The sequence below is a fragment of the Maniola hyperantus genome, chromosome 17, assembly GCF_902806685.2.
Source record: "Maniola hyperantus chromosome 17, iAphHyp1.2, whole genome shotgun sequence".
Lineage (NCBI taxonomy): Eukaryota > Metazoa > Arthropoda > Insecta > Lepidoptera > Nymphalidae > Maniola > Maniola hyperantus.
The window spans coordinates 4340057-4354953 of NC_048552.1; the positions used below are offsets into that span (position 1 = coordinate 4340057).

A 14897-nucleotide genomic window follows, 5' to 3' on the forward strand; every position below is an offset into this window, starting at 1 on the left:
ACATGATGCCGCGTAGAAATTGACATGGAGTATGCCGCCATTTTCCTCCTATAAGTTAGTCCGCTTCTATCTTAGACTGAATCACCATTTACCACCAGGTGATATCTCAGACAAGGTTTATCTTGTGATTGAATAAAAACATCATAATACCTACCTCCCTTGACTTCCCCGTTGGTGCATATCGCGCTCATGGACAGCGTGGTGATGACGCACACGACCGCCGAGATGCCGATGATGACGAGCGTGAGGCCGACGCCCGCCTGCCCCACCACCCACGAGATGCGCAGGAACAGCATCACGCCCCAGATGTTCAGCAGACATGGTATCAGCACGCCCTAAACCACTTCACACACTTAATAAGAAGAAGAAGCATAACTGCGAGCAGGACTTGCACTTTAAGAGTTCTTTAGGAACAGCATGATAAAACCGCATCGTGGTAGATAAAATGACACCGATAAGAAAGAAATAAAGAACCGTCTAGGTAAAACCGGTAAACCGTAGTTCCGAAGAGAATCAGACTGTTGATGAAAGATTTTAAAACTTTCCCAGTCTTCCTTACAAATATTTTAATTTGATTACCAGTGGCACCAATAATCGACAAGGACCAATAATCGACACTTTTTTCTTTAACCATCGAAAATAAGGACAGACAACGAGTTTTTTAATTTGGCAACACTGAATCATAGGCAATGTACTTCCTACTGTCATCCAGTAAAATGTCACGGAAATCCGCCATTTTATTTAAAAATGTCGAATTAAAAACTAAGTGGAGACCGATCGTCTGTAAAAAAATCAAGATTTGTTAAAGAAATCGTTAAGAGGGTGAGTCCAAACTTTTGACATGAATGAAATGAATGAAACGTTATTTTATGGGTTTCTATAAATATCCTTTTAATGATTGTGTAGATAAACTATTTGAGGTCATAATAATTTTGTCAAAACAGCCGGTGTCGAACACTAGTTCCTGTAAACTACCTTTCTCCAATAATCGACATATGTCGATAATAATTATTTTTGACGTTTATTTAATTGTTAATGCAATCTAGCTCTTTTTTCTTTCCTTGTTGATTTAATATTTGAAAGCAATTGATCAGTGTTTAACTACCAGTAATCGACAAAGTGTCGATGACTGGATATAAATGTGTCGATAGTTGGAATCACAGATGGCCCCGAGAAAAGATTACACCTGCTGATAGAAAAAGCAATTGAGGCCGTAAAAAAGGAAGAAAAGCTGCAGTTAAAAAAATGGGCTCGAATTATGCTACACGATAAAGTCAGAGGGAATACTCCAATTTGTTGCACAATGGAACCGAGCACAGACCTATCAAAAACAGAAGAGGATATATTAATGAGATGGTTATTAGCATTATCTGAAAGACATTCCAATGACAAAAGACAATTAATTGGACAGTGTGCAGAAAGCAAAGCTTAGAAACAATATTATGAAAAAAAAAAAAGAAAGAATGGATAAAAGTAAATCCAGGAGGAAAAAAGAGAGATCTAAGCAGAGAATAGCTAAAGAGGAAAATATAAGACTAAATTATTGAAGATAAAAGAAACAAGTCTAAATTTAAATCCCAAGGAAAAAAAGAACTCGAGAAGAATTGACGTCTTACCTAAAAACAAACTGTTTTCTTTGCAAGCCAGGAGATTGAAGAAAAGTAAGAATTTACTTCCAGGAAAGATCGTAATAGTAAAGTACGAAGGTGAATATTTTCCAGGGAAAGTGGAAGATGTGCAAAAAGATAAATATGAAATAAGTACAATAATTCTGACAAAAGGAAATACATTTCGATGGCCTAATTAACACCCCAAATAAAATATTGTACAGTCGTGAAGAGATCATTGAAATAGTAAGTCTGTATGTCTCAACAAAAGAGGTATTTACAGAATATTGAAAATGGATAAATATTTGCCCGATATGTATACTTAATACGATCTTTAAAATATTATATTAAATAAATATACTTACCCAAATATATTTTAATTTTTTATTTGTTTGTCAAGATAACTTCGGGATACGTAAAATTATAAAATTAATAAATTAAAAAGTAAGTAGTTAATCGAAGTAACTAACATTAATCCAATGATTCGATGGAAGAAGCGGATGTCGATTATTAGGTGTCGTTTACTGGTGACTGTCGATTACTGGGTGTCGACTACTGGAACTTCGATGTCGATAACTGGAGATTTTTAATATTTTTGATTATTTGGCTTTTTCTTTTAATCTATAGCTTTTCAGTTAATAAAAAGCTAATACATATTTTCTTAAAGATATATTTTATTATTTGCACTCCTAGTTATTGCTCTAAGTGTTAAACATTTATTTTTAAATTGTGATGAAAATACACAACCTCCTTAAAGTGTCGATTATTGGTGCCACTACGGTAAGTATTTTAAAGAATAAAATTGAAAAGTAATATAAGTATTTTCTATATTTTTATTGCTTAGAATCATAAGAGGACACCTTTGCAAGTCTGTAACTCTAACCGTAAGATTGGTATCAAGGTGCTATTTGTTTGAACAACGATTTGATTATAATTTTTAGCGATCCTTACTTGAATCCATCCTAATTTAATGCCAACGGCAGCTGGTGTTGGAGATTTTGTCTCTCTTTCGTTTTGTTTCTCATCCTGAAACAAAAAGTAATAAATAAGTAAGTATTTTATATTATCATAAAGGATGCTTATTCGAGCTTTTAAGTTATCTAAGTAGTTGCTACTGATAGCTAGCTGCTTCCTATTTATTTAATTTGTATGCTTTTCACAGACACTATTACAGAGTTATTTTACTTTTTTAATATTTTTGAAGATAGTGATATAAAATGAGTTTTAAGGATAATTCCCGTCTCTCAAAAGCAATTTGAAGTGTCAAGCACATAGTAGGTAAGTGTACATAACATAGAACTGCAAACGAATTTCATACAGGTGTTCGTATTAGCTTAAGTTTCCATCATTTAACTATTAACTACTAACACGACATACAGTACAAGGAGACTACTAGTACGAGCTATCATGTCAGGTGTTAACAATATAGCCCGTGACACCATGTAAATCACAGCCGGTATCCATCAGCTATCAGTCTACGGCCTTACGAGTCACGTATCATCTTTACCCGTGGAAATAATCAGCTCATTGTTATCGTGATTTGTGAAATAACATGGCTTTAAGATCATTATTTATTATTCCCCTATGAATGTTAATCTTAACTCACGCGCAGGATTATTATTTTACCAGTTTTTATTAATGGACAATTTTTTTAGCGCCAAACAATGTTTTTGTCTTATAATATCACAAGCAACATAATCGGTCATATTATAGTGGGTAGAGTAATAAACTACGTATCTTTGAACATTATTATCAGTGGTGCGCCAGAGTAATTCACAAACAGGCTAGTTAAGTATTATTATTGTTTGTATATCGATTTATAACTAATTGTGGTCATTAAATAAGGTAATCACGGTGATGGTTGGCAACATGATGTGACAGTAAACGTGTGTCGATAAAGGCGAGATAAAAAAAATATTTTTAGATGACTTCCTACATATATCCTAGTTCCTCTCGATAGAAATTAAGTAACATTCCCAACATGTACCTACCTACCTAGATTGTAGGGTTGCATTTGAGATTCAATTGTTTGTAAAATCAACTTGAATAAAAAAAAAAGTCGGTTCTTTCCATAGACATTTCTAATACAAGCACGTATATAATATCAAACGACTTTCCGTTCCTGATGAACTTTCTCCTTTCCAGTGGTCCTCGATGGTCCACGTCTACGATGGTGCGTGTCTTTAAATTTTCTCAAAGTAGTTAATATCTGTTTCATTAACTGTAACACCTACAGCTACCTGATTTGACTACTTATCTGAAGATGTAGTCATTTATTATTTTGATTTTACTCTATTCGCTGTTTCATTCACAGTCATTTGTCATTGATAAATATGAAACATCTAGTAAATCTCGCTTAGTACGTTATTGTTATGCATTTGTTATGGCATGTTAAATGTTAACATATTTCAACAATTGTCAGTCGAACTGTGAATTACAACAATAATCACGGTAGGTTACTATTTATCTAATAAAAGCGACATTGTACGTTGCATGCATCGATGTATTGCGTGGCGATTTGCCTCATAAAAATTACTATCATTTTTAACTTTAACTATACCATATTTAGGTAGCAAGAGGTTAGTATAAATATGGGCTACATTATTGTCAGTGGGTGTTACGAAAAACTGTAACAGTAAAAATTGATGTAAGATTAGAGATCGTCCGAAAATTAACTGAAAATACTTTCAAAATTTATTCCACCCATATTTAGAGAGAGCAAGATACAAAAATACCAATAAAAAATGTTCTTTTACCACACTTTTACCTCCCTGGATTGTGGGCTGAATTTTGCGAACGAGACCAATAATTAACCTATGTTTGCGAGATTTTTAAATAGGTATTAATTTTCAAAAAAAAAGATGCTCAGTATATGTGGGTTCCAGAGAAATTCGTCTACTTATCCCGATTCGTGTGTCTTAGGTATATTATACCTACCTAGAATCTAAAGGTAGGTCTTTTTTTAGTCTGTAATGTACTAGAATTTTACTTACCCACGTATAAATAATAAATTACATTTGAGTTGCTGACAGCGGTAATAATATTATTTACTGTACGTATAGTAAGTAATGGAAAACGGTTTACATTAAAATATATTTTTGGCGGATCTGCTAACCTTACAAATATTTATTCTGCTTCACATTCCATTTCCATGTCTTGAGGAAATATGAAAGAACCTTTTGTTAACTGATTTATAAATACCGTACTGCCTCGGAAACAAAAATGAGGGGAAACTTTCGTGATGATATCCTAGGATATAGCCTTATACATTTATTTAATAGAAATAGCGAGCAGACGTGCAGGCGGGTCACCTGATATTAAGTGATTACCGCAGCCCATGAAAATTTGCAGCACCAGAGGAACTGCCGATGCGTTGCCTCCCTTTCGGGAATTTGTTGGTCCGCCTCTTGAAAAACCCCATGTTGTAATCTAGTGCGAACACCGCCGATGGGAGTTGGTTCCACAGTTTGCATGTGCGTGGAATGAAGGATCTGGCACAACGGACGGTTGAAGTGCACCAGACAGCCAGGTGGTGAGGGTTGGAAGTCGTGCGAGAAAGCTGTGCATGTCCTTAGCAGAAGGCATCAAACGTACTGTCGTCCGCATAGCAATGGAAGTTGTTGTCATGCAACATGTTATTGATATGCAGGATGAACAGCGTGGACGACAACACCGAGCCCTGCGGGACGCCAGCATTGATGGGCTTGAGTTCCGTCTAACCGTGAAAACCGTCCATAGCGACTTTAATGCTGTGACCATCAAGGAAGCTGGCGACCCAATTACACAGCTTCACTGGTAGTCCGTAGGATGGTAGTGTCGATAGAAGTGCTCCATGCCAAACCATATTAAAGGCTTTTGCAATATCAACACTGACTGCCAGGGCCCCTGCTGTCAATGGTATCCGCCCAGCGGTACGTGAGATATATAAGGAGATCACCAGCTGATCAGCCGTAGCGAAAATCGTATTGACGAGCACTGATCAGCTGATGCTCCTCGAGATATCCCAGCAGCTGGGTATTAATAATTTGCTCCATGACTTTGGACAAAAGGGAAGTAATCGCGATGGGTCTGTAATTTGAGGGGTCCAAATTGCCTTTCTTTTAAAATATTTAAAAAAAAATTATTGTATGAATATAAATCCAAATTAATGTAATCAGTCAATGTCAAAAGCTTTTTCAATGAAAAGCCATACAGATACGCTTCGAAATAGAGATATACAGCAGTATCAGTCTATCAGAATCAATATGCCGGCACAACACCCCTACTTGCAGATATAAGACACTCGAGCTGCGAGCCCTGTCGACAGGGCTGTTGGAAGTGCCTGACGCCAGTTCAAACCAGTCCCTGCTGGCTTCTCGCACGCGGAGTAATCGAGAAAATGACGCATTCTCCATAAATGCTTCCGTCGTTTGTGACGACGGTAATGGAAATTAAAATTGCATATTTTATCATAGCACCCCATCTCTTTTTTTAACGTGTTGTGAGAATTGCGTAAATGGAATTTTTGATAAGGATGGAAACTTTTGAGAACATTATAAGTTGGTGCTCAAATATAATATTTATAAAAATTAATTGTCTTATAGTGAGCTACTTATGAATATTTATTTTGCTCTACATCATGGCAGGTACTCATACATACTCCTACAAAACATAATATCATTCAATCGAAGAATTATACTGAATTATAAAATCTTTCTATTTTTACAAGGGTCGTGGTAGGTACTTAATTCATGATAGCGGGAGATGTCGTTTTTTTATGAAGTAGGTAATTGTTATTGAACTTAATGTGGACTTATATGGGACTTTGCCTAAAAAGTGACTGCAATTAGTTAATTACACGCAAAACAATGTCAGGATTTATACACGAATTTTCCTGCTAAGTTAAAACTACGAATAAGTGCATTATGGAGATTGTCATAGCACTTAACGATACTTTAATACGTGTTAACTATGGGAAATAATTATCTAATGGATGCCACTTGTTCGCAAATGACTTCTATGCTTAGAGCACTTTGCTAAATGCCATGTTTTTGGGAATTTAATACATTATTTTGTTGATTATTATTTATCATTTAGGTATGTTTTACAAAGTCATGTAATGGGCTTCCAATTTTTCAATTTCATGAAATTATTAAATTAATTCAATTTACGTATGGGGTAAGTACTATAGGGGGTTACACAATATATAGGGGGTGGTCTAAAGTGCTTTGCCATATTCTGACTGATGAAACTTGCTTATTATACTTGTTTTAAATTACGACGTGCATTCGGATGGATCATATTATTATAGTTAGGTAGGTACACCCTACTTAACTACTGAACAGAGTCTCTGTGAAAAAGTACCCTGGAAGGGTTCGAAACTAGTTGGGATAGCGTCGACTAAACACGTGAGTAAAGCCGGGTGTCAGACATGTACATAGGTAGGTAGGTATGTAGGTAGGTAGTGTATTTTGAGACCAGACAAAAAAGACAGCTTTATCTTCTATGGGCTATGTTACAATATTTACGCACTTACCTCTTCAGTAATTAAATGGTCTCCGTGTAACTCTCCTAAGCTCGGCCTTTTAAGGGCTCTCCGAGAATTCCTATAGTTCTCCATTCTAGGTAAGGCTTCCCTGGTAAGCTGTGCCAGGGATCGTTTTCTCCGCCACCCGGCATCATGGAGCCATGTGTCGGGCTGAGGATTGGGGTCTCCTTTCTCAGCTGTCTCCACTGAAGAGCGCAAGGGTCTGGAGATAATGCTGGCCCCCATGTGGATGCCATTTTTCTTTGATTCGGTGTCCACGGTGGAAACCGTGAATCTAAAAAAATCGATGTAGGATGTAGGTCGGTACTCGGTATTATTCAAAGTCAAAGTCAAATTATTTATTCAGAATAGGTAACATGTTACGCTTACTGATGGTCAAAATTGGTAGTTTGTAAGATAATATCGTGGTGATAATTAATTACTAAATATTGTTAAAACTTTCTTAATAGTGTCAAAAATTAAGTAGTTCTGATTCTATTAAATTGACGCTGAGTTGTTCAAAATAAATTTAATTTAAATAACTAGAGATTAAATTCACACTGCTCCATAGGATTCTTGTTTGGATGCAGCGTTGGAAGACCCCGCACTAGGTGGATAGATGACATCAAACGAGTCGCAGGGAGCCGCTGGATTCAGGCGGCGCAAGACCGAGGGTGTGGACTGTGGAAGTCCGTACAAGAGACCTAAGTCCAGCTGTGGATATCTATCGGTTGACTAACAATGATGATGATGATGATAAATCCTGTAGCCACTTAAATTTCTGAATCAATGTTTCAAAGAACTCAGCGTGCAAGCTACAGCTCAATAAACCGCTGTCTATTTTGAGATTTGCATGTAATTAGTATATTACTCCATTACTCCAACACTTAAACACTAATTAAATTTTCTACTCAAAGAACGCTGGAACTGATCACTTAGTTTTAAATAAATGTTAAGGTTGCTTATTTTATTCAAAACAAGTTAAATACCTGGTGTTCGCCATTTTACTAGGTCAACTTTGTAGACTACCGGAAAATCGTTTTATGTGAGACCTTTACTTTGTTGGAGCTTATCATAATACAGATGTCTTTCGATGTTATCCTCAACGACATAGTTCTCTGTCTTTTATCTGAAACAAAAACAAAAAAGGTTTAGTAACTTGAATACCTTGAACTACATAAAGTAAAAAAGTCACGTCGAATGGGCTAGTTGACACTTTTTTTAAGTAGGTCTTAAATGGTTAATATTTGTCCAATTAGATCAAAAAAATTAACACTTTATTTTTTTGCGCCCTAAAAACCGTAAAACTTTAATTTAAAAATATATTTTTCTTAGACAGGTGAAAACACTGTCGGCCATGTTTGGCCGATAGATTATCTGTGCTCTGGCGTCATGCATTTGTAAACAACAGCATAACCTCCCAAAGTTTAATAAACATGACTTCTATACTAGTTTACATGAAAAATATAGTAATTATCGTTATTGTATCATCCGAGAATGTAAAAACGCATCGATAAAGACTACAGGAAAGTTGTGGATTAGAGTGCCCAGTGAAATAAATATACGTAACACGTGAAGACTTGCTTAAAGGGATCCTATATCACTAACGACTTCAACCCAAATTTATTTTTGCAAAGATCACTTTGTTGTAAGTCTTAGGTACTTAATAACTTATTCAATTTATAAAGAGAAAACGATATTTTTTTACGTTTACTATGAGTTTTCAAAAACATATAAAAACTAGCTTATGCTCGTGACTTCGCCCGCGTGGACTTCATAAATTTCAAACCCCCATTTAACCCACTCAGGGGTGGAATTTCAAAAAATCCTTTCCTAGTGGATACCTTCTCTTTACCTACAAAGAACACACCCACCAAATTTCATGTATCTAGGACCAGCTGTTTAGATGTTTAGGCTGTGCGTTGATATATAAGATAGTCAGGACTTTAAATTTTATATATATGGATACTACGTTAGTCCCCGCGTGACATAGGGATGACATTTCTTTGTTTACATATTTAATGACGTCACATTATGGCTGACAGCGTTTTCTGCGTTTCAAATAAAAATAAAAACAGTATTTTTTTAAATTGGATTTATATATCCATCCTGCGTTTTTAATAATTGTTATTGATATATTTCGTTGTCTTAAGCAAAATACTATAATAAATAATCATTTATTGGACGAAATTAGATATGAGTCAAGTAGCCTATTAAGTAGGTACATTATTAATTAATAAATCATAATTATACACGCCTATACGCGCGCAAGGAATTTCGTCCGTGTTGAAAATTCGCAGACAAAATCTTCAACACCCACTGAACCATAGACACTGCAGAGGAGCTATTGCAAGTACCCTGTATTAAGTAAAGACTTTATCAAAGGAATCTAGATCCCAACTCCTCGATATTACCATATTTAGCTAGGGATCCCACAAGGATATACCTATAGTCCGCGACAGGTTGAGATGGCAATCGGGATATATGAGGCGGGGACGCCCCGCACACCCACACGTCACCCGCGCTCGCCCGCACTAGGTTAGAACGCACTGTCGCGTTGATAGTAGTACAAGGCTTTATTCAACTCTAATTAACTAATTACGGACCGGATTTATAGTAAAAATATAGGTAACACTACCTCGTCGTTTGTTACATGTAGAACTAAATAGTCACTACCTAATGATTCAATTGAGTATGACCTCAATATATGTGGCAAAAAAACTAGGTAGCTATATACTATACGTAATAATTTTAAGGTACTTTTCGGTTTTCCTCGTGACTTGTGTGTCCCATTTATGAGTAAGTCACGTCGTCTACTTGATACTGCCTCAATTCGAATTAAATGAATACTTAATCTGTTAAACAACCGTAGTTTATTGTCTACGAGTATTATTGTTCGTGCTATCTCGGATTTGATCGAAGATAACGGTAAAGGGTTGCTCATAAGAGCCGAAACACAAAACTGCATTGCGAAGCTTGTTGAAGAAGTAATGTACATCGACCTTAAGAAGGAGATAGCAGATTTATAGAGCACTGTCTCTATCGTTGAACCGACAAATCGTCATATAGGTATGAGTGACAGAAACAACGCTCTACAAAGCCGAAATGACATTGTAAAAGCCGATGTACATTATTTTCTGCCGCGTACTGTATATATTACTGTATACATAATATAGAAGTCACCTAAACGGGATGGATTCTTTTCTTTTAACTGGAAGTGTATCAATATTCAGCGATAAGGTATTTACCTTCCAACTTATTGGCGACAAGCTGTACAAAAGGCCATTTTGAACTAAGTAAGTATGTATTTGATACAACATACAATATGAACATAGAACCAACGTACTCAATAGTTAACAAACTAAAAATAAAAATGAGGCTATCTAACATCTGTCTGCGGAGGACCCTCGAGTACTTCGGTCACATCGCAAGAAAAGACGCCAGCAATATTGAAAAACTCATGGTCACTGGGAAGATCGAAGTAAAGAGACCCCGCGGACGTAGCCCGAGACGTTTTGGTCAGACCAAATAAAAGAGGCGGTCGACACACCTATCTGCAATGCAATCAATCCACGCGGCAAGAAACAGAACAGAGGAAAATGGAAAATCATCGTAGCAAAGATTATATCAAAGGGGAGCCACGATCCTCAAAATTGAGGTAGCGACGCAGGAAGAAGTATGTATTTAAATATTTGAGAATTTTATTGAAAATCTAAATACTTATACTAATGGAAAAACTGACTGACTGGTTGACTGACCGATCTATCAACGCACAGTCTCAAATTACTGGACGGATAGGTCTGATATTTCGCCTGGAGATAGCTATGACCTAGTCATCCGCTAACAAAGAATTTTTGAAAATTCAACAAGGCGATAGGTGAGGCAATAAGAATAATCGAGGTGAAATGTCCCGTACGTTTGCAAATTATCTGTCTATGTGGAAATACCTTTACTTGATACAGCATCATCAAGATAAAGATAAACACAATTATGGATTTAATATAACGTACAGATTAGCGCTAGTACAACTAGGTACAACACTGAACACCTCATTGTACTCGCGTGTGAATCGCTTCGCGAAAGCTCGTAACCGACGCGAAACTACACTGTGGACTGAATTGTGAGTGTGTTTTGCACATCATAATCATCATCATGATCAACCCATCGAACATCGTCTTCTCTCAGAACGAGATGGGTTTTGGCTATAGTCTACCACGCTGGCCAAATGCGGATTGGCTGACTTCAAACACCTTTGAGAACATTTAAAAGCGATACCACAGGCGATACCTATTTACTTAATTGCTCAAAACGCAGATAACTGATGACTAGAATTCAAGAACTTGACTCGAATTTTACACGACCGAAGGCAAGGAAAAAGCTAAACTTATTTATTTGAAACCTTAGGTGCCCATTAACAAGTCGTACTTAATTAAAAAAACCCGGCCAAGTGCGAGTCAGGCTCGCGCAATGAGGGTTACAGTTGTATTTTTTTGACATTTTGAACGATAATTCAAAAACTATGATGCATAAAAATAAATAAAAATCTGTTTTAGAATGCACAGGTGAATACCTTTCATATGATAGGTACCCCACTTGATATAGTTATCTTACTTCGAAAATTGAAAGTGCCTATGTACTAATTATTATTTCATGACCACAATTATTTTTTTGTGTGATGTAACCACAAATTCACGGTTTTCAGATTTTTCCCCGAATGTTTGCTATATGACCTACCTACCTGCCAAATTTCATGATTCTAGGTCAACGGGAAGTACCCTGTAGGTTTCTTGACAGACCGACAGACAGACAGACAACAAAGTGATCCTATAAGGGTTTCGTTTTTCCTTTTGAGGTACGCAACCATAAAAAATACGACTGCCCTGCCAAAAAACGAACTAAAAAGTAAAAAATACATTTAAAATTAGCGCCGTATTTTCTTTTTTTCAAAAAAATTATAGCCAGTGTCACTCTGGATGATGCAAGAATTCTAAAGATACTCTATACATTCAAATCCCTGAAAACTTTAAATTTTTTGTCTGGCAGTCGTGTAAAGAGAAGACACGTGTTATAAGATATAATATTATGACAAATGCTGAAAACAATTTTCAGATACTTGGTCCCGCGATTCATAAATGAACTACCTCCAACGCTGACTAAAAAAATAGATATTAAAAACATTAAGTTTTTGAACAAGATTTTTTTTTAGCAAAGTTAGATGGCTGAGTCTTTTGTGTCTGTGTAGATTATATAATTATTTATATTAGTGCTAATCCTATTCACCTAATAAACCTTAAATTTAATAAACCTACTCACGATTATAATATGTTACATACTTACGTGATTCTTCGCGTTATATACCTACTGTTGATTATTTCTTTAAGTAATTAGTTAATAGGTACCTTCGTTGCAGCTAGGCACCGAGGACAAACCTCTGTGGTTTTTTCGGTGTTTTTAGTTTCAGCTTTATTTGTATGTATTTTGATTTGATAATAAATTAAAAAAAAAAAAAAGATAACAGCTTCTTTCGAAACCATCTCTTTTCCTACTATGATACTCTAAAGTTTAAACTCTAAAACATGGAAGTAGATATTAACTTTGCTCTAAACATAGTTACATATTTATTAATAAAATTGATTGACGTCACTAGATATCAAATAACTGAAAAAAGAAGTTTTTGACGTCATTCAGTATCAAGTTAATTAAATGAAACAGGTTTGATACATTACAGAACACTTCATAATTTTACGCGAATTCTTAAGATCATACGAATTTGAATCCCGCTTTGGCAACTCTATAATAAACATTAATAGTAATGAGCTTCTGGCTTCATTCATTTCAGTTCTGAATGAAAACATTGTACGGAAACCGGTAGTCCCGTGCATTTCAAGGGAAATTCTTGGAATTAGTAAACCGTAAACTTTGCCGTGAAGAGCGAGCGTCTTTTAATTATTATTGAGAGCGGAGCGAGACCAATAAATATTAATCTATGGTTATTGGTTATTTTGCCTTGAATATAGAAGCGGCGAAAATATTTGTCTTGACATTTTATGTCAAAAATACAAAAAAATAAATTAATTTGTCTTACGAATGCTAACTTTCGATGAGCTTTCGTCTGACACGTGCCTGTAGTACGCGACAGGTCGACATGGCAATCGGAGAGGGAATGCCCCGCACACCCGCACTGCCCTTGCGCTAACCCGGTGCGGACGTGCGGGTGTGCGGGGCGTCACCCCGCCTCATACTCCGATTGTCATCATGACCTCTCGCAGACTATACACACGACATCTTTTTTTCCAAAAGAATATTAGCCACCTTTCCCTTCTAGCGTAAACTTGTGCTACGACGCTACGAGTTATCGTCATCCGATAGCCGTTATCAGCTGGACACAGGTTTCTTGTAGGATCACCCACACGCCACGGTCTTGCGCCACCTGAAACCTGGCTCCCTGCGACTCGACAATTAGTGGGAGTTAGTAGTGGGGCACACTAACTAGCACATTCCTAGGACTTTAGGAATATGGTAATAGTGGAATGGGTGAAGTTTCAACCTACAACCTTTCGGTTTTCAGTCTACTCCGTAACCGTTGAGGCTGAAAATTATAAAATATTACATCGCTTGACAGGATTTCTTTTCAAATTATATACATAATATTAGGTATATTCCGTTAAACATGTATGCCATTTAATCACAAGCCTTACAGTTATCGAAAGACCCATTAGATGCATTGCACTTCTAGAGGGTTTTCGGGTAAATATATATATTATAATAACTAGCATAATATAATATATATATTTATATTTTTATTATTAGGTATTGGGACTGATATGAGAATCAGCGGTATTTCCCTAATCCAGATGATTTTGTTGTTTGGGTAAATATAATATGTACACAATAACGTACTCAGATGAAAATGTACTGTAGTGTACTCCAGATTTAACAACTTGTAGTCTGTAACACTAATAGAACCACTATTATTGGTGATGCAAAAGCGTGGTGTGGTATGTAAATGTGTTGTTAACACGTAATATTTTGAATAATGTATGTAGGTACCTACGCGTATTGTTGGTTAGTGGTAAACTTTGGGATGCCGCCAAATATTGCCTTTTGATGTGTTTCTATGAATGAAAATGTACCTACTTAATTGATTGTGATGAACTTGGCCATGGCTCTCTTGACGATACGATCAAAAGGGCTCTTGCCACCATTGATAATCCTGCGCTCAGTTAACCAGGCTTATAGTTTACTAAATCCAAATATTATATAGATTTTAGGGTTCCGTACCCGAAAGGTGCCAACGGCACCCTATTACTAAGCATCCGCTGTCCATGCGTCCGTCTGTCTGTCTGGCAACATCTGGCTGTCTCATGAAATAGGTAGAGAGTAAAAAATTTCATAGTGTGTGTTTCCATTGCCGCTGTGACAAGATTAATAAAATTTTCAACATGGTCGCCATGCAAATTAAAAAAATTAAAAGTGTTATTTCTTTTACAATGGTAAGGGGTATGGGACCCTTCATCTGCGATTCCGACTCGTACTTGACTGGTTTTTATATTAATGTTGATTGTTTGTTGCGAATATTTATTATTGTTGTATCTACTTCCTTAAATATTTAAAACAAAACGTATCTACTTACTCGCCTAAAGGTATCAATAGAACACCTCAAATACCTTCGCTAATGGAAATAACTAGTTAAAGCTAGTTACACACGTAAATAAAATATGAGTACGACTCACGGTAGGCAGGCAGGTCTGTATCTAATTTTAGTTGTAAAATTAAAATTAATG

General features: G+C 36.1%; 1 protein-coding gene across 3 annotated transcripts in view; it reads right to left on the reverse strand.

Annotated features, from left to right (window-relative positions):
• The window catches only part of NKCC (sodium potassium chloride cotransporter), a 59089-nt gene that overhangs the window by 35049 nt on the left and 9143 nt on the right, over positions 1-14897 (reverse strand). The window contains exons 1-5 of one of the 3 annotated variants that reach the window (XM_069504088.1): positions 9752-9877; positions 8103-8242; positions 7123-7408; positions 2559-2633; positions 155-335 (exon numbers count right to left, since the gene is read on the reverse strand). In XM_069504088.1, coding sequence (XP_069360189.1) covers positions 155-335; positions 2559-2633; positions 7123-7408; positions 8103-8116 — 556 coding nt within the window. In that variant the 5' untranslated portion in view covers positions 8117-8242; positions 9752-9877. Of the gene's footprint in view, positions 1-154; positions 336-2558; positions 2634-7122; positions 7409-8102; positions 8243-9559; positions 9579-9751; positions 9878-14897 lie in introns of those variants that run through there. The other 2 variants (XM_069504089.1, XM_034977495.2) reach the window with 2 other exon arrangements.